We start from the raw sequence: 20,034 nt of genomic DNA, 5'->3' as shown, positions 1-20,034 counted from the left end.
TCTTGTCTTGATAAATTGGCCGCAGACATAGCAAAATGCGTCTCCCGGATGCTTGCAGCCTCTTGATGCCATCTCAGAAAAATGCAGATATGTATCCACTTAGGCAGCTGGAACTAAACTGAACTGGTGGGCTTAAGGCCCCTGTATTTATACTACTATTTATATTACTGGAAAGTTCTAGAAAGTTCCAGAAGTTACTCCAAGTTTACTCGGCACTGAATCTATCTGGAATGTTCTGGAAAATAGGTAAATTTCAAAATATCACTGTCCTGGTCACAAAAGCAAAGTTTGTGGGGAATAATAGCCATTTTCTATACTATTGAGGCATAAGCAATTAGGAAATAACACTTACTACCCAGGAACAAAAAAAAAAAAAAAAAAAAAATTGTTACATGGTGTTATCATACAGTTGATTTCATCCTTTACTGTAAAAGAACAGATAAGAAATAAGTCCTCTGTTGGATACAAATCAATAAAGGCAGACAATGTCACAGCTGACAGGCGGATTGTAAACATGGAACACATATTTAAAAAAGTGAAAAAATGTGGATTTTAGTTTTTTGTTTGTATTATAAAACCAGAATCCATCATAGTATGGTTGAAGTCTGTTGGCCACTTTTCAGTATATGGAACTCTGTGTGATGAGTTATTCTGTTCCTTAGACTCCCCCAAGAAAAGTTAGTTTGGACAGCAGGGAAGAGGTTTCAGCAAGGAAGCTTCTGGGCAGCCCAAGTCGAAGGTTCTCTACGCCTGTCCGCACTAGGATCTCAGAGAACAGGTACAGCAAACTTTTTTGTGAAAAATATAGTTGACAAAGTTTAAATAATAATAATAATAATAATAAATAATAATTCTTCAAGTCTTTAGGGCTTTGTGGTGCAGTTGAAAGCTTGGTTATGTAGTTACAAGTGTAGAGTGCACATCAGGGGAGGTTATGATGGGTTTGATGATGAGACTGCACATAGAATATTGTGTTTAGTTGTGGTCCTCACAATACAAAATAACTTTGCAGCCTTGGAGAGAGTCTAGCAAACCACAACCAGACTAATCTGTTCTGTGGAATAATGTTGGAGTTGTATATACAGAAAAGTCAAAAGCACCTGAAAAAAAAGATCGTCAAACCCCTCCCCCCCCCCCCCCCCCCCCGATTAAAAAAAAAAAAAAAGCAATTGAATTTATGTATTCATTTATTGAGTTACCCCTTCACCCAGTCAACACAAGGAACGGTGGTTGAGGTGAAACCTTACTTTAGTTTTATAACTAAGGTTAACTTAACTTATTTTAAATTTTATCATTAATAATACTTCGTACTCAGAGTGATGTTTAGTTTTTTTACTTGTGTTGCTATAACATGGCGCTCTCAAAATTGTAGATTCAACAATGAGTGGACCAATTAATACGTATTTATTTTACCGACTGTACCAAACAAAGCCAATGTGTTTATTGTACAATGAATGTGTCCGTAGTTAAGGAATACAATATGAAAAGGCATTTTGAAACCAAACAAGGAGCTTTTGGAAATACGTATCTAGAGGGCACAGTAGTTAGAAGTTCAAAAGTAGAAGCGCTGATCACTTCTTAACAGTAAATACTATTTATATGTCACATACATTTTAAAATGTTGGTAATGATACTGCGTTAAATGTTCACACTGTTCTGTTATTAAAGTACTATTCATATGGTAAAATGTGTAAGTCGTGTTCAGTATATGAACATTGTTATATAATATTTATTATATTGCTTAAAAATGTGCAGAGTAAAATACTGTGGCCCGCCTACTCCAGTAATGTTGTTGAAGCTGACACCCTGGGATCCTTCAAGAAGCTGCTTGATGAGATTCTGGGATCAATAAGCTACTAACAACCAAACGAGCAAGATGGGCTGAATGGCCTCCTCTCATTTGTAAACTTTCTTATGTTCTTATCTTTTAAATTAAAAAAAAAACTAGTTAAAGAGCCCTGCTCTAATTAAGGCAACTCTGTCCAGGGTATACGAGAAACACATGCAAGCAGTTTTACAGCAAGTACAGCATAAACCAGTCTGAGTTGTTGTAGATGAAACTACAGATGGGAGAGAAGAGTCCAGAACATTGTATTTAATTTGTAATTTTATGAAAATTGTATATTTTTGTAATAAAGCCCCTCGTTTTCGACTTCTGTATATTGTAATGCCAGCAATAAGCTGTTTTTTCAAAACGCCTTTATTTGTTGACTGACCTACAGTGCATTGTTACAAATGGACTGCTTTAAGAACGATTTTACAGAAAACTACAGTATCTGAGGGACTTGTATATTTGGAAAAACAGAAAAAAATGGAATTGATCATTTTGTAAAACGGAATTTGCCATTCCCAGAATGGAAAATCGGGAGCCATATATAAGGAAAGCTTGATTTGATGTTTTTAAAACCTTGAAAGGGTTAACCCTATGCAATATTTAAACACTGCCCAGAGACCAAGACCAGGTGACAGAGTTGGGACAGAGGGTAGGATCAAGTTTATGCAAGCTACCAACTAGACAAAGTTTAGCTACTAGAAACCTGGCAAGTATTGATGGGCCAAATGACCTCCCCTCGTTCTTTTGTTCTTAAACATGTCCGACTTTGTATAGAAGTATACTTCTGCACGGCACTCGTTATTTAAGTGCGTGTTCATGTTCAGATCACACATGAAACACTGCTCATGTTAACTGATGGCAGATTGTGCCAGCCTCCATGCTGATGGTCGATCAGTTTGTCCTGCAGGATTGAGAAGAGGAAGAGGTTGCTGACCCCTGGCAATGAAGTGAATGAGGACTACCCTAAAGAGAACGACTCTTACAGGTCTGGCTGGCTTTGCCTCTTGCTTTTGTAGCCTTTATTGCCCTGTTCATGTAACTGCAGCAGTTGTTTGGGATGTCAGCTCATAGGTAGTCATTATAGGTATTTTGTACAAGTATCTCTACATTTGAGAACAAATTTCATATTGCCATTGTTATATCAATTCTTTAACAGCACACTTACTGTAAACGATATTGGATTCTATTCAATTGATCTACACAGAGGAGAACAGTACATTTGATTGTGTTTATTTGCATTCCTTTCTTATTTTTGCAGTTGTAATTTGTGGCAGAAAATGTGCCTTTGGTTGCTTCGTACTTTAACCCTTTGTGGACGCCCCATTATAATTCTGATTGAATTAGAGTGACGTAATTCCATGCAACAGTGTTATTTTTTTTCAAATTACCATGTCTTCGTCAGACTTCAGACAATCAACCAAAACGTAGTTAGTCGGGTCGATAAACCAGGAGCGATATTTTTAAATAGTTTAATAGATAATTTTAGCATTTTTTTTTCTGCCAGGAAATTTGGCGATCAAAAGTTCAAAGCTTTTCTGAAATCATACTAAATCACCCAAAATGTTCATAAACCCCAAAAGAAATGAAGAAAATATGTACTGTAGTGAAATATCCAAAGGACAAAGTTCAGTAAAGATAAAGCCAATAGATACTTTTTTTTTCTTCTTTGCAGTGTAGCTATTTTAATAGATAAGGTTTGGATTACTGTAAACCATTGCTTCAAAGTGCACACATTACCGGAGAGCATACTAAATCTCTCTACACGACCAAGAATGCTACCAACCTGAAAGAAAAACTATTTTTACAGAAGATGTTGATGGGATGACAAAAGGAGAAAATCATCTCTCGGTTGACGAACATCTAGTAAAGAATCAGAAGTATACGAGCCTGCACACCCGTCAAACAATTTTGTGTAAAATCAAAACCGTGCATGGTATTTATGAAATTGTTCTGATCCTCGTTCCTGAGGGTTGTTTTAAGGAGGAGGTCTCACAAAATTGCACTTATTAGGACATTTCTAATTAACTCTGTGAACTTTAAAACTTTCATTTTACATTCAGACTAGGTAATTATAGAGTATACATCATAGTGAAAACCATTATTTTCTTAATCTTCAGACCTTTGGTGTTTTTATAAGGTATAATACTGTACCAGGGGTGTGCAATTTTTGTCCAAGGGACAAAATGCTAGAAAAATCTACTTGTCCTTGCCCCCTCACCGTCCCACAAAACACAAACAAATAGAATATAACCTTTAGATTTTGCTTGTATTAAGCAAATAAAAATAATAATTAAACTAAAGATTCAAACCAACTATGACTTCACGCACCAGGCAAATAGCAATACCTTTATTATAAGGTGCAGTATTTCAGTATCTTAGGTTTTGGTTTCGATTACTGTGTATACCATGATTTTAAAGCGCAGCATTTTTTCATTTTTTTATTTTAATTTATTTGTATGGGTGAGACTTATGCAGTTTAGAGTTTTCAGGACCTTGCGTGACTCCCTAGAAATCTACTGGAGTTTTTCTAGCAACAGAACATTGTGACAACAGAAGAAAAAAAGTACTTGTCCAACGGGCAAAGTATCCTGGTAAAACTTGTTGTCCCTCACACAAATCTTGTTGTCCCAGGCGTCTGGCGATATGAATTGCACACCCCTGCTGTATACTTTTAGATGAGTATTTGCACTGAAACAAATCATGTCAGGCAGATCTGAAAAGGATAGAATTTTCACATTTTGGGTGTGGCATCAATAGTGTTTCCCAAGTGTAAATAATCCCTTTTATTAACCACTTCAACTCGAGATGCAAAAATGAAACCCCTTCCCAGGTACCAGATTTTGAAAATAATAATGTTTTCAAACCTGCTATAAAATGTTAACATATGATGAATAAAACACAAATAAATGACCTAAACTGTGTTTTTTCATTAACCCGTTATGCTCCTGTGTACTACATACCCATGTTCAATATAGATTTTTTTTTTTTTTTTGAACAATGAAAACAAAAACGCTCAGTAATAATCAGTAAACAGTAATTATCAAATAAAAATCAAGCAACATCAAAACATGTGCCATTATCGACGTGCTCTGTGCCATTTATTGAAATGTTCAATACAACAGAACCCGGGGTTGCCTTCGCAACCACTGCACATTTTTCTTGTGTCCTTTTTTTTGTTTTCATTTTTGTAGCAGACCCTGCACCTTTTTTGCGGTCTCTGCTTCCCATGGAGGGGTAGTCACAAATGCGTGTACACAGCTACTTTGCGCAGGCATTGTGATGGATCTGGCTGCCGCAGACACCTGCTTTATTGCCTTGTACCCAGAGCTGTGCTCCACATCCTCTTCATCATCATCGCTGAGTGATAAGTCAGCATCGCTGTCGCTGGTATCGAAATCCTCCGAACCAACTTCACTCCCGTTTGTCGCTCTCCACGCACATTGCAATGTTTAGCTTTTGCTAAAAAACTATATAAACTACAACTAAACAAGTAAAACTAATAATAAAACAAAAAATAATAATGTAAAACGCTATATATATATATATATATATATAATATATATATAATTGTAAAAGTTGAATGGCTTCCCGCAGTATATCTGTCTTCTAAACGCCCACAGGTAGATTGGAATCACTACATGACCCGCAATTGGATACAAATGTCACCTGACCCTCCCCCGACTTTCATTGCACATTCCACAGTACTAGCACTGCCTTAGAGAATGAAACCTGAAATGCTAGACTGAGAAACCGATCATAGAATAGAATGGGAAACTTGACGTATGCATGTATGGCATGGTACTGTAAGTGGGTTTTCATTTGACGTACCTGCATACGTCATGGTGTTGAAGTGGTTAATCACAAATAAACTACCCTAGAATACTACTTACTTGTTATTACTTTTTTTTTTGTAGTAATAATAAAGCCACCACAGACCAGGCTCGCAGCAGGTTTCTGACGAACTTCAAGGACAAACAGCTCAGCCTAAAACAGGGAGAGGAGAACAGGAGCCCAGGTTTGCATTCATTCTTGTTTTCAGTCTCACACTGAAAGGATGAAAATATAGTGCAGCACACCAATCAAATAATTTAATTTAAATGAGCATCAGCATTTATTTATTCCAGTTATCTGAATGTGTGTAAGACTTTGATAGCATCCACTTGAATGGTAACACAAGCCCTCTAGCCTAGAGCATGTTGCCTTATACCTGGTTGTTTATGTGGAGTTTGTTTTATACTTTGAAGGGGCTATGCCGCTGCAGCCTTCAGCATTCTACAGTAGCAGACCTGCTTCTAAGGACTACTCGCAGGGGAATTTTGTTTCTGACAGGTAATTGTAACATGAAATATTAATGTAAGAAACTAACTAATTCCTGTCTTTGCCATAGAGTTGATTCATCCAACACATGTCTGCACTATTTTAGTTGTAACAGTGAATTATCAGACAATATGGTTAATTCATTTTCAAGGTCATAAAACTAAATACTTATTTATTGATGATTTTGTTATTCCAAAACAAATGATTAATATATGTTGTCTGTTTATGTAGGCTCACTGGTGTTAGCCAGCCTCCCCCCTCTAAGAGGAGTCTGGTGAGTCCAAGTCAGTCCACTCCTTTTAAAAAGGTCAGACCCAGCCATGACTATACAGGCTGGAACAAACCAAGGCTGCCCTCCCTCACCCAGCCCCAGCCACTGCTCCAAGGGTAGGAAACAACTTTCTTTGCAAATGAGCTGCTTCTTATTGCAGGCATTACCCCCATAGATACTAGTTAACATGCCCTTCAAAAGTGTTCACAATTACTCATTATAATCAGAAATTTAAGCTTGCACTACAAAATTTGATTTGTACTTTAATCCCTGGCCCTGTGGACTTTCAACCAAACACTGCAAGTTTCGATTAATTGTATTTGCATAAAAAACAATTCACTTTGATTCAGGTCAATTAATAAATGTTGTATTCCAGTTTCCAGCATGAATATTTGAAATGAAGCTTTAGTCACAATGGGTACTCCCCTTGTTAAATAAATATTTAGGAGTGGAGATGCAGTTACCATGCTGTATGTAGCACTGATCTCTATTTGGGGTGACTTTCTTGTTGCAGCTTCTCCAACTTAGGAAACACCTGTTACATGAATGCAATTTTGCAGTCCCTCTTCTGTCTGCAGTCCTTCTCTAATGACCTGCTGAAGCAAGGGATCCCCTGGAAGCGGGTTCCCCAGAATGCATTGCTCAGGTACAAATGCTGAATAAATTACCCTTTAGAAATTACGCTGTCAGATCAAGTGCCCTTGTATACCTTTTGAAATGTATTAATCTAAAGTGGGTGGATCACCTGTGTTTGTAGTTTTATGCATTTGTATTGGATGTAATAAGCTGTAAGTTGGTTTCAAATTATTAAAGTAACCACCCGTGTATACAGTGTCTCCAGCATGGATATAAATAAACACAGAGACTAGCAGGATGTAGCCAGCATGAGCCAGTACCAGAAGGAGAGAGGAATCTTAATATGCAAGTCAGAAATAACTTCTAGGGAATCCGTTACACCCAATGAATCCGAGACCATTTATTACGAAGCTTTATTAATACATAAAATATATTTTGGTAACAACTGCTGTATATATAACGTTTATGCATAGATATTCTATGTTAGGTGGTGCAGTTAGAGATCCCTCATCCGAGCAAAATGGTAAAACAATCTACGCAACTACAGCTGTTTTATTATTTTGTTCCTGACAGGCGCTTTGCCCACCTCTTGGCCAAAAAGGATTTGCATAGCCCTGAGGATAAAAAGGATCTGCTAAAGAAAGTGAAAAGTGCCATCTCCACTACTGCGGAGAGGTTCTCTGGATACATGCAGAATGTGAGATGTTTCATATGTGTTCATGTTTGTCCATTTAGCCGCCTTGTATTTAGCCTAATACAGGTAATTCAGTAAGTAAATCGGACACCAGGATTGTGGTTTGTATAAGTGTTATCCTGAGCAGTCTGGTTATCTAGGCACACCTGGACAGTTGGTATGAGTGACACTTTTTTCATCCTGCATTTCTACATTCAATATAAAACATGATAGGATGTCTGGTTAGGCTTATAGTAGAAACTAAAATGTGGTTGCAATATATATCGCTGATATGGAAGCTGTCATATTGGTCTAACCTTTTTATCATGAACCAATGAACCCACACTGAGAGAATGGTCTTCACCATGCAGGATGCCCATGAGTTCCTGAGCCAGTGCCTGGACCAGCTGAAGGAGGATGTTGAAAAGGTTAATAAATCTTGGAAAAACGAAATGCAGCCCAGGGAAGACATACAGGTGGGATGGCCAAGTGAAGATATTCCGACTTCCCGAATTTACACCTGTCCTGTAGTGGCCAACATGGAGTTTGAAGTGCAGCACAACATAGTATGCAAAGCGTAAGTGCTGCCCTCACCTGGGCCTCTTCTCTTCATCCTTTTAGTCTTCTGTGTGTTAGGCATTGAAACAAGATATAGTGCACAAAATGCATAGTTTTGTCATTTAAAGTACCTTTATATGTATTGTGGTAAAGGGGAGCTTGTAAGAAAAGACTCTCAAACAGTAAATGCGGTTTAAACAGGGTGGTACCTGTATTTTTTATTCCTTCACAGAAACACAAACAAAACCTCCTCTTAGGAGCACTAACTAAAATTTGGATTTAGTCTTCTCTATTAATCGGATGGCTAAGCTGTTTACCGATTGAACCCACGATGTAATTTACAACACAAACTACCTGTAATGATCCTCACTCGCATGAGTGGTCTCCTGGTCTACGTTCAGGACCCAGACCTACATAATTTGTACTACATACATTCATATATTTTACCTGCTTGCAGTGAGGGTTTCCATAAATCTCAGTGCTTTGAGCATGTAGCCAACTTGATAGTGGTGGGATTTTGGTGTAAAAATTAATTAAATTTCATGGGCTGTTCACATGTATGTTTCTAGTGTATTATCAATTATTCTTGTGAGGGGACCTTGAATGCTTTTGTAAATGTTTTTATTTAAATTTGTAGGTGCGGAGAAACTGTTACAAAGCGAGAGCAGTTTAATGATCTGTCTATTGATCTACCACGAAGAAAACAAAATCTTCCTCTGCGGTCCATACAAGACTCCCTGGATCTCTTCTTCAGGGTCTGTATCTACACATTGGCATTGGGATTACATTACTGCAGTTGGTAATGTGGACTTGTTTACCTTTTACAGGTGTAGCAAACTAAAGATGTTTTACTTGGACACAGACATAGTTGTACTTGTGAAATGTTTAGCTCAACATGACTTCCTGCACAATAGTCACTCTCTTAAGTTTGTTTGCGCCACTTGTATTTGAAATGTGTCCAAAAACAAGACTACATTTATTCTAGTCTATTCTTTACATTTTCTTTTGTCTAGTTGGAGGAGATAGAATATTCCTGTGAAAAATGCAATGGAAAATCTGCAACTGTCAATCATAAATTCAGCAAACTTCCCAGGTGGGTTTTATGTGCTGCACATATTAGAGATTACAAATGATTGCTTGCTTGTGGAGTTTACCCCAAGCTTTATCACAGAAACCATTATATTTGTTTTACACTTCAATGAAGATTTAGGCTGCTGCAGTGTGTGTGTGTCTTTCAAGCCTGTAATGGGACATGGCATAGTATCGTCTTCCCTTGTGGTTAATCTATAGTTGGTGATTTGAAGCTGTTTACAAAGCAGATGTTTTAATCTTCCCTTTCTCCCTTCCTCCCTCCCTTCCTCCTTCTCAGGGTACTGATCCTTCACCTAAAGCGGTACAGTTTCAATGCCCAACTGTCACTCAACAGCAAGCTGGGCCAGCAAGTATTGATCCCCAAGTACATTTCTCTGTTCTCACACTGCACAGAATCAACCCGGCCCCCTCTTGGTCTTGGCTGGAATGCTCAAACAGCAATGTAAGTTCTCCAAACTAAATAAATTAATAAATAATTCATTCATTTGCTGCTATTACAGGATCTGTTCATTTCATAACTTTGGTTTGTTCACCCGTTCAGACCATGTTCTCTGACCTGATCTGTATTTCATCTTGGTTGCAGACAGTGAAAACAGACCAAGTCATTTACTTGCTAATTGTATTACCCCCTATTCACACTGGGTACACTTGTAAGTGTACCGAGTACAGTACACTTACCAAGTGCAGGGTTCTCCCCAGGAATTCTGTACAGCCGGGCGGCATTACCTTAAATATATAATACGACAAAGAATTTAAATAATGTGTTGTCTTTCGTTGACTTTTCACTTACTTTTTAGCTTAATTATTGATCTTATTGGTTCATTTAAATTGTTTTCTTTAAGTTTTCAGGGCATTTTGTTAATGCATGTCTATTTTAGTTTTTCGCTATTCTACATTTTTTTTAATGTAACCTGTTCATTTTAACCATTTTTTTTAACACAACAGTACTCACACACGTTTGGTCATCATCATAACTGTTGCATGAAACTGCAGTGTAATAATCCAGCACCTCTGCACTTTAGCATTTGTATGTCAGCTGATAGCAGCTGATATCCCATCACGCCTTTCTTCTTAAAGGCGTACAGCCTGTATAAATGAACCCCCAATATCTTCCACAAACCTGGGTACATATTGTTACGATAGCACAACAAAAGAAATACGTTTGTTTTTGTTTTTTTTGGTGCATATGTACAGCTATTATGTACTATATATCACCTTACAGTACAATAATACGACAAAAAATGGACTGAATGATAGTACCCAAAAATAAACTTAACCCTTAGCAATCCATTTATTCAGCGCGTCTCAGGTGCGTCGGGTCCAATTTATTTTCACACGCACTGTTTATTTTAGACGCGCTGTTTTAAAAGTACTTTTTTCACAGTAAAACAGGTTTAAAAGGCACTGCATAACAACAGGACAGTCAGTACTGCATCTCCAGCCCCGCCTCTCCCCTTGTTCGCTGTATTTTTCACATACCTCTTCATAGTCGTGCACACTGATAGATCACCTCCTGATCACTCGTTTTATCACCAAACTCCTCAGTAATGCGATCCAAGTCATTATTTTATTACTGTAACATCTCAAAGATCTGCAAATATCTGTGATATTCTTTGAGCGCTGGATGCGGAAGCAGCTATCTTGTTTGTTCATGGCCGTATTATCTCTGTGGTGCCGGGGCTGTGTGTATTGCTCAGATCCACCCCCCCAGCTTCTCTCGGCTCCGAAATAGGACTGCAAAGGGTTAATTTTTTTTTAATAAAGTAGCTGGCGCAAATAATGTTATTAGGCGGTTGATTTTGCCGATCACCCACCTATTTTGACCCCCTGCATTCGTTTTGCTTTGAAAATAATGGGTTATTTTTTAGCAGTCATTTGTAACGTTTTAGCCTCTCGAAGTGATTAACACAGAAAACCCATCCCTTCATCTCTGATTTGGTTAAATGTTGAGGGGCCCCTAGTGGCGCATCCAGTAAAGGTGCTCCGCGTGGAGTGCAGGATGCGCCCTATAGTCTTGATGTCGCCGGTTCGAGTCCAGGCTATTCCTTTGCCGACCAGGGGGTGGTGCTCGGCCAATTGAGGGAGGGCTAGGTCGGCCGGAGTGTCCTCGGCTCACTTGCGCACCAGTGACCCCTTTGGTCTGGTCGGGATCGCCTGCGGGCTTGCCTGTAAGCTGCCCAGGGCTGCGTTGTCCTCCGACGCTGTAGCTCTCGGTGGCTGGAGGTGAGTCTGCAGTGTGTAAAGAAGTGGGCGGCTGACGGCACACGCTTTGGAGGACAGAGTGTGTTCGTCTTTGCCCCTCCCGAATCAGTGCAGGGGTGGTAGCGGTAGGTCTAGCCTAAAAATAATTGGACATTTACTAAATAGGGGAGAAAACAATAAAAATAATTGGCGACCACTAAATTTATTAAAAAAAAAAAAAAAAAAAAAAATATGTTTTCAAGATGTAACACAGCTATCATGTGGTTCCAAGATTTTTTTTTTCACCCAGCAACACGCAACTGATTTAGTCTGCTAGAAGCACAATCAATCCTTATTGTTAAAGGCACAGTAGCATCTGCAAGACGGGCGGATAGGGTTTTCTCAGCCGGGAGGTGACAGCCACTTTGCCGGGCAGCCCGTCCGGCTGAAAAGGCTTGGGGAGAACCCTGAAGTGTACTTGGTGCTTTTCAGGGGAAACGTCCTCAGATCATTTCTCTTTCACACTGGGGGTGTGCCGAGTACACTTGGAATGTACTGAGTACACTTCCATCTTTTCAAGTGTACCGAGAACACTTCCCTTTCACATTACACATCTGCAATAGTACTGAGAACAGAAGAAAATCACATGATCTCCTTGAAGTGAATGCTGGGAAGTTCTACAGCCATGGAGAAAATTATGGAGAAAGTCCTGATTTTGTGTGCTGCACTTCTGTGGTGTTTTGTAATAATATCAAGTTGGTCATAATAAGGACATTTTGATTTAATTTCTGGTGACTCCCCACGCCTTCTCAATATGTCCCTGGTTTTAATGTAGGAACAGCGTAGTTTTAAAAATTTTGCTCTACATTAAGCAGTGCGGTTAAAGCCCCGTTTGTCGACTGGAAAACTCTTTGAACACTTTGGTGTTTTTATGGGTCTTGTCAAGCAGCATTTGTATATAGGTATCTGCCCAAATTTCAAGAAGAGCTTCGATCTCTTCGGAACTCGACAACATCCCCCTGTAGAGTCCTGCGCGGGTCCGATTTTTACGACCCACTTTCTACCCGCACCTGCTACTACAGGACCTGAACCCGCAACCCGCTGCAGCACCGTCTTCTTACCCGTGACCCGACCCAACCCGCTTTAATAAGATCTACAACCTGACCCGAACCTGCTAGTTTTTGTCCTTACCTATTGCCTGCATCAACTGACTCTCTCACGCTCTCCACAGATTGAGTTTATACAATAGGCTCTACAGCCTGGTAGCTTTCTCTAGTGGTCTGCATATATTTTACTCTACTTATTTTACTATAAAATACCTGTCTATTCCTTTCGTGTCACCAGTCGAAATGGACCTGTGCTTTCGCAGAAATGTACCAGCTTTTCAAAAACATGACACGCTTTACAAGCAACGAATCCAGTCACGTTCATTATTTTAATTCCACACTTCTTATTTACCTCTTGAATTATTATCCACTACATGATATAAACCCTACGCTGTCTTTTGTTTCACCTCATTCACAAACATTTTTAATATCTCCAAGCAGACGTGATAAAATGATCTTGCCACGTATCAAACAAGCGAGAACCCTGCTAGTCAGCTGACTCCTCCCCAATTGCCTCCTGCTTTAGACAGTGCAGGAAATACCGGTAAATTTACTTTCTAATACGTTATTTGGGAAAGGTTGCAGACGAGGACAGAAAATATTTTTGGCGATTGCCACGGTTGGGAAACTTTTATTGATTAGGGAGCTGGATTTTTGGTATCCATGTTTTAAATGTGTTTCATGCTTTCCCAGGTCTCGCACTCTGAAGACTTCCCAGTCACTGAACTCCTGCACGATCAGCTCTTCCACTCCAGTAAGGTACGTTTATCTTTGACACGCCAAGTTAACGGCAAAGTGCGAGGACTGCCAGACTCTATACAGCAAGGATAGTTTTATGTGTTTTCAGGGTATTGGCACAGCAAAAGAAAATCAGCCAAAAGCACCTTTGCACTTTTTAATTTGTAGTTCAACACTCTTAGGTGAAATGTAAAAAAAAAAAAAAAAAAACCCCAAAAAACCTGTCATACAGTAAGAAATAAGTCTCCAAAGTAAGGTAAAAATATTCTTCTTCTCCCAATGTATTTGTATTGTATGTTTTGTCACCATGGAAATGTACTAGGGAATGCACTTATTGTGACATCCTCATTTATATTAAATGATTTATTTTTGTTTTAAAATGGAACATTTGCTTGCAAAAAATATATTTTTATTTAAATATATAAAAAAGATCTGGCATGCGTGGGATTTGAAACTATAACCTTCAGTTTGCAAGCGTGTTGTGTTACCTTCAGTGCTACATGATTAGCTGAGACAAGCAGTATTTTATATTTCGGAGATTTTTCGAGTCACCTTCATCATCATCATTCTGATCATGGTCTCTGAAAAAATTGTTTCCTGTCAGTGTAACGCTCATTGTGGTCCCTATTGGCGCAAGGAAGTACGGTTCCTCTCGATACTGGTTGATGAGAGTAATGCTATTTGTGGTCCCCACTGGACAAAAAGGAACGTTAATTTTTCTGAGAATTAACTATGCTGAAGGATATAGCCTATATATTTGGTAGAAGTAAAACATAAATAAATACATTAATTCATAAATATTATTTATAAATATTATATGAAACGAAAATAAATATTCAACAGTTCTTGTTGAATTGTATATTAGTGAAGATTTTTGTACATGAAGGTCATCATTATTATTATTATTATTATTATTATTATTTATTTCTTAGCAGACGCTCTTATCCAGGGCGACTTACAATCGTAAGCAAATACATTTCAAGTGTTACAATACAAGTAATACAATAAGAGCAAGAAATACAATAACCTTTGTTCAAGCAAAGTATAAGTGTGACAACCACAATTCAATAATACAGCAGATAATAGTGATAGTTACTTCAGGGTATGATTAAATAGTGATAGTTACATCAGGATATGATTAAATACAAAGTACTACAGGTTAAGCACTTGGCAGATTACAGTATTCTAAAGTACAGGATTAAATGCAGTAAAATAGGGGCAGATAAGAGCAAAATAAAGCACATTTACATGAAGGGTGATAGTGTCCCAGGATACAAACAGAGGAGTTCTACAGGTGCTCTTTGAAGAGGTGAGTCTTAAGGAGGCGCCGGAATGTGGTCAGGGACTGGGCAGTCCTGACATCTGTAGGAAGGTCATTACACCACTGCGGAGCAAGGGTGGAGAAGGAGCGGGCTCTGGAGGCAGGGGAGCGTAGCGGAGGTAGAGCTAGTAGAGCTAGTCTTCTAGTGCAGGTGGAGCGGAGAGGTCGAGTGGGGGTGTAGGGAGAGATGCTTTCATATATTTACTTTGAAATTAAATATGTTGCAACCACCCGGACAATTGCTTTGTTGCAGGACTTGTATGTTCAGTTTGTCTCGTGTCTTATGTTACATGTATTGTAAGGGGAATGGGTCATGCCGTTACTTAGCATGGGAAGGGGGAGTGAGTGAGTGAGTGAGTGGGGAGAATGTGTGTTGCTGTTTTCGGGGGTTGCAGAGCATGGATGTGATTGGTTGATGAGCCGGCGGGAAACGACGGGAGGTTATGTAATAACGAGGTGCATGAGCCTGGGGACTGGAGACAGTCCAGCGTTCATTAATGGTTTGTATTAATGAGCGTTCAGATGTTTACAAAAACAACAATACAGATATTGTACTCTAAAGGTTTCTTTAAAAATGAGTATTTTTCTGATAGCCCCAAACCTGAGTTTTACACTGTATATAACGTCACTCTGCAAAGCACATGTGACAGCGGTATTGAAGCGTATCACGTCTTTCTTAACAGCTTGTCTAACTAGGGTTCCACCTGTAACTGCATTTCTTATCAATAAATTCACATTTACTATTTTAACTGTCTTATCTCTTCAAACAACCTAAAACGTTTTTACTGAATTAAAAAAACAAAAAACAAAACTGGTATTGTTAACAATTGAAGATTATATAACATGGCTAGGCAAAGATCTGCATGCAACTCCCAACAATTACTAGGCACGAAATCCCAGACCCGGCACAAGCTGATAACTTGAATTTGAAGCATATGTGGAAGCGATAAAAGGATAGAAACAAAAATCATATCCCTCTTACCACAGTATATAATGAGTAAAAGTTAAATAAATTAATATTTTATGTCTTTTCACATTTGCTTTGGTAATTTCTAAATATATTGTGTATAGAAATCAGTGGTCACGAACCCAAAATAAATGTTACTTTTCTTAACTTTAATTATATATTATAAGACTAGTGTTTCAAACATATATTAACCACTTCAACACCATGATGTACTCACGTACGTCACATGAAAACCCACTTACAGTACCGTGCCGGACGTGTGCACGTCAAGTTTCCCATTCTATTCTATGATCGGTTTCTCAGTCTAATGTTTCAGGTTTCATTCTCTAAAGCAGTGCTAGTACTGTAGAATGTGCAATGAAAGTTGGGAGGGTCAGGTGACATTTTTATCCAATTGCCTGGCATGTAGCTATTCCAGTCTAGCTGTGGGCATTTAGAAGGCTGAGATATATTGCAGGAAGCCATTCAGCTTTTACAAGTGTATATATATATATATATATAGTTTTTTAAATTAGTATTTTTGATTTATTATTAGTTTTACTTGTTTAGTTATAGTTTATAGTTTTTAGCGAAAGCTAAACATGGCAACCTACGTGGACTTTCTATAATGAGCAACGGGAGTGAAGTTGGTTCGGAGGATTTTGATATCAGCGACAGTGGTATCAAAATCAGCGATTATGATGAAGAGGATGTGGAGCCAAGAACAGTACAAACTGTACAAACAGAAGAGCATGCAGCTACTTTACAGGTAAGCCAGCTGCAAACGGGAAGCTGTTTGGTTTGAAATGGCAGTACTGTGACGAAATACTATCAAAACACAGCACTGGGTACAGGCAATGTGGCAGCCAGATCCATCACAATGCTTGTGCAAAGTAGCTGTGTACACGCATTTGTGACTATCCCTCAAACACAAGCGAAGCAGACACCGTAAAAAAGGTACAGGGTCTGCTATGAAAATGAAAACAAAAGAAAAGACACAAGAAAAATGTGCAGTGGTTGCGAAGGCAACCCTGGGTTCTGTTGTATTGAACATTTCAATAAATAGCACAGAGCAAGTCAATACTGGCACACGTTTTGATATTGTTTGATTTTTATTTGATAATTACTGTTTACCGATTATTATTGTTATTACCGTTATTAGCAGCGTTTTTGTTTTCATTGTCAAAAAAAAAAAAGTTTTTATCGCTATATTGAATATGGGTATGTTACACAGCAGCATAAAGGGTTAATGAAAAACACAGTTTAAGTCATTTATTTGTGTTTTATTCATCATATGTTAACATTTTATAGCAATTACAGGTTTGAAAACATTATTTTCAAAATCTGGTACCTGGGAAGGGGTTTCATTTTTACATCTGGAGTTGAAGTGGTTAACTATGAATTTATATAACAAACATGCACATACCATACAGTGCTAAAGTGTACATACTGTAACAGTTACACCCCTGCTGTTTTTATGTATTTATTGCTAATAAATACAGTATTGTACACTTGTGGAAATATGGAAATTGACTTGCATGTCACAGTTGTTTTTAGGCTTCTTGTTAACGACAGAAAAGTAGGACAGTATCCCATTACACTTTTCATCAGGCATTATTATCAGTGGTGTAGTGGTAAATGAAAGTTTGGTGGAGTTTAACAGATAAATTGAACAAATAAACATGAACAGATTGTTATTGCCCACCCACCGTTATTGACCACCCACCGTCTTTTCCAATGAGCACGCAGAGAGGCTGACGTGAGTCCGTGACCACACTCGGAGAGCATGAGTTTGCTGTCTCAACATCCAGAACAAGGCTACCGCGATATTCTTTGATACATTTGTTGTGTGTGTGGTCAAATTCAAACATAGGTTGCTGGAAAAGATTTCTATTTATTTTTAGTTTTCCGGTGGATAGCCAATAAACACCGGAAAAACTGTGGAAATGGTTATTCAATTCACGTTGACTTTACTGTATTCCCATTAAAAAATAAAACCTACTACAAAAATAATAATAAATTTCCCAGTGCTGCAGGGCAATGTCCTGCCTTCCTGACTTGCATCTATCAGAGATTCGTTCTCAATACTTTAAACCTGCCCCAACTACTGAATGACAGCACATTCCTATATTTCTATTGGAGACTCCACTTGTGAGATTTAAAACGAGATTACAATCAGGATTTCAAGCTGTATTACAGTTAAGATACGGAGGATTTAAAACAGAATTGTGGCGGGCTCCCGAGTGGCGTATCCAGTAAAAGCACTCTCTAGAGTGCAGGATGCGCTCTATAGCCTGGACGTCGCCGGTTCGAGTCCAGGCTATTCCACAGCTGACCGTGGACGGGAGCTCCCAGGGGGCGGCGTTCAATTGGCCGAGCGTCGTCCGGGGGGAGGGAGGGTTAGGTCGGCCAGGGTGTCCTCGGCTCACCGCACACTAGCGACCCCTGTAGTCTGGCCGGGCGCCTGCGGGCTTACCTGTAAATTGCCCAGAGCTGCGTTGTCCTCAGACGCTGTAGTTCTGAGGCGGCTGCACGGTGAGTCTGCAGAGTGTAAAGAAGCGGGCGGCTGACGGCACACGCTTCGGAGTCAGCGCAGGGGTGGTAGCGGTGAGCTGAGCCTAAAAATAATTGGGCATTTCAAATTGGGGAGAAAATAATAAAAACTAATTGGCAACGACTAAATTTAAAAAAAAAACAAACAAAAAAAAAAAAACAGAATTGTGGCAATGTACAAAAATGCCTACACACAAAAGACCATAAGGATTTCGTTGTGGAAGACAGCAATGGAAAGAAGGTACAACTTAAGTGTGCAAGTACTGTCAAGTTACTACTATACATATTTTGACAAAAAAAAAAAACGCTCAAGCATTTTGGAAAGTAACTGAAAACACTAATTACATACAGTATCAAAAACGAAAGCCCCGAAAAAAAACGATTTACATAACTCAAATAGCTAAAAATAAGCACCAAAAAATACAATTAATAAAACCCGGAAAGCAGAAACCCTAAATATACTAAATGAACAGATCAAGCTTATTATGATAATTTGCAAAATCAGATGTAAGCTTTCAGTACAATGGAAGTAATGTTAAAACTTTACAATGCATTAGTAAGACCTCACCTAGTATATTGTGTTTAGTTCTGGTCACCTTGTTACAAAAAGCATATCGCTGCTCTAGAAAGAGTGCAAAGAAGAGCAACCAGAACTAGATGGTAACTTTACAAGTAAAGTTGTGGGGCTTGCTTTATTGGGAAAGTGGCCAAAGTAGCTGATTTGTGTCACATTCAGTGCGTTTACATGAGCATAAGAATTCTGATATTTTTCGGAAAAGTTTTCCGAAAACTAATTCCGATATCAAAAGTCACAGTTTTCGGAAAATGTATCGGAATATTCCTTAGGTCAGTTTTCGGAAAACAGCACCTAGAAATTTCCTATTCAATTCCGAAAACGAACCAAATGTATATCATGTAAACGCACTTTTCGGAAAACTTATTCTGATAGCGTACTGCACATGTGCAAACTTTGACCTTTCCTGCACGTGGTTTTCGAAAACAGAGACAATAATAATAATATGTAGTCAGTCTGCACGGATCCATTTGCTCAGTTATTGAATCGTATTTTGTCATATACTTGTACTTGCTAGAACCGAAGTCATTGTATTGCTCTTAATTGTATTATTACTTGCACTGTGATTCTTGAAATGTATTTTTGTTTACGACTGTAAGTCGCCCTGGATAAGGGTGTCTGCTAAGAAATAAATAATAATAATAAGTTAGGGATCAAGTAATATTTGTCCATATATTTTTTTTAATAGCCCATACTGAAGCAGCACATGTTTTCCAGCTTTAAAATGACGTGATAATTTAAAATAATTTCTGCAATAGAAACTGGTAACATAGAACAGGAGGAGCTGTTTGAAAGACTGACTGCACATTGTGGGGAATCTGAAAATAGGTAGTAATCTTTGAATTTAAGGCTTGACCCTTCGATAAAGCACTTGTTATTGGATTGGTCTCTGTTCTATCGCAGAAAAAATGTCCGGTCTGTTCAAATCGTAGGGTACAGTACTTTGCATGCGAAAATATCCTGCGTTTTCTGAAAACTTCAATCCATGTATACAGTTGAATTCTAATTTAGACTTTCTATCGTTAATCATGTAAACACAGAAAAGTGACGTTTTAAGAAAATCAGTTTTCTGATTCAGTTTTCTGAAAACATTAGTTTTCGGAAAACGCTTTGTCATGTAAATGTACTGATCGTTTACTAATTGTCTCATGCTTAGAATGTGCTAGAATTTGAAATTTCTCAAAGTTCTATGACAGTTAATTCAACAGTGGGAAGTAGCCTACTGAAAGAAGTTGATGCGGTTACTAAAACAGCTGTACCTCTTACTAAAACAGCTGTACCTCTTGATTGGTAG

The 20,034-nt window shown here is 38.4% G+C and overlaps 1 protein-coding gene across 4 annotated transcripts in view; it reads left to right on the top strand.

Annotated features, from left to right (window-relative positions):
* Positions 1-20,034, top strand: part of usp37 (ubiquitin specific peptidase 37) — a 54,253-nt gene that overhangs the window by 8,069 nt on the left and 26,150 nt on the right. For 2 of the 4 annotated variants that reach the window (XM_034021441.3, XM_034021425.3), the window contains exons 5-16: positions 663-778; positions 2,730-2,819; positions 5,749-5,849; positions 6,079-6,163; positions 6,383-6,538; positions 6,937-7,068; positions 7,572-7,695; positions 8,043-8,248; positions 8,867-8,984; positions 9,243-9,322; positions 9,599-9,763; positions 13,302-13,367. In XM_034021441.3, the coding sequence (XP_033877332.3) occupies positions 663-778; positions 2,730-2,819; positions 5,749-5,849; positions 6,079-6,163; positions 6,383-6,538; positions 6,937-7,068; positions 7,572-7,695; positions 8,043-8,248; positions 8,867-8,984; positions 9,243-9,322; positions 9,599-9,763; positions 13,302-13,367 (1,439 nt within the window). The remainder of the gene's footprint in view (positions 1-662; positions 779-2,729; positions 2,820-5,748; positions 5,850-6,078; positions 6,164-6,382; positions 6,539-6,936; positions 7,069-7,571; positions 7,696-8,042; positions 8,249-8,866; positions 8,985-9,242; positions 9,323-9,598; positions 9,764-13,301; positions 13,368-20,034) is intronic. The other 2 variants (XM_034021432.3, XM_034021449.3) reach the window with 2 other exon arrangements.

Source organism: Acipenser ruthenus, chromosome 10 (assembly GCF_902713425.1).
Source record: "Acipenser ruthenus chromosome 10, fAciRut3.2 maternal haplotype, whole genome shotgun sequence".
Lineage (NCBI taxonomy): Eukaryota > Metazoa > Chordata > Actinopteri > Acipenseriformes > Acipenseridae > Acipenser > Acipenser ruthenus.
The sequence above is the reverse complement of the archived record's forward strand: the minus strand, read 5'-3'. Positions and strand labels throughout refer to the sequence as shown.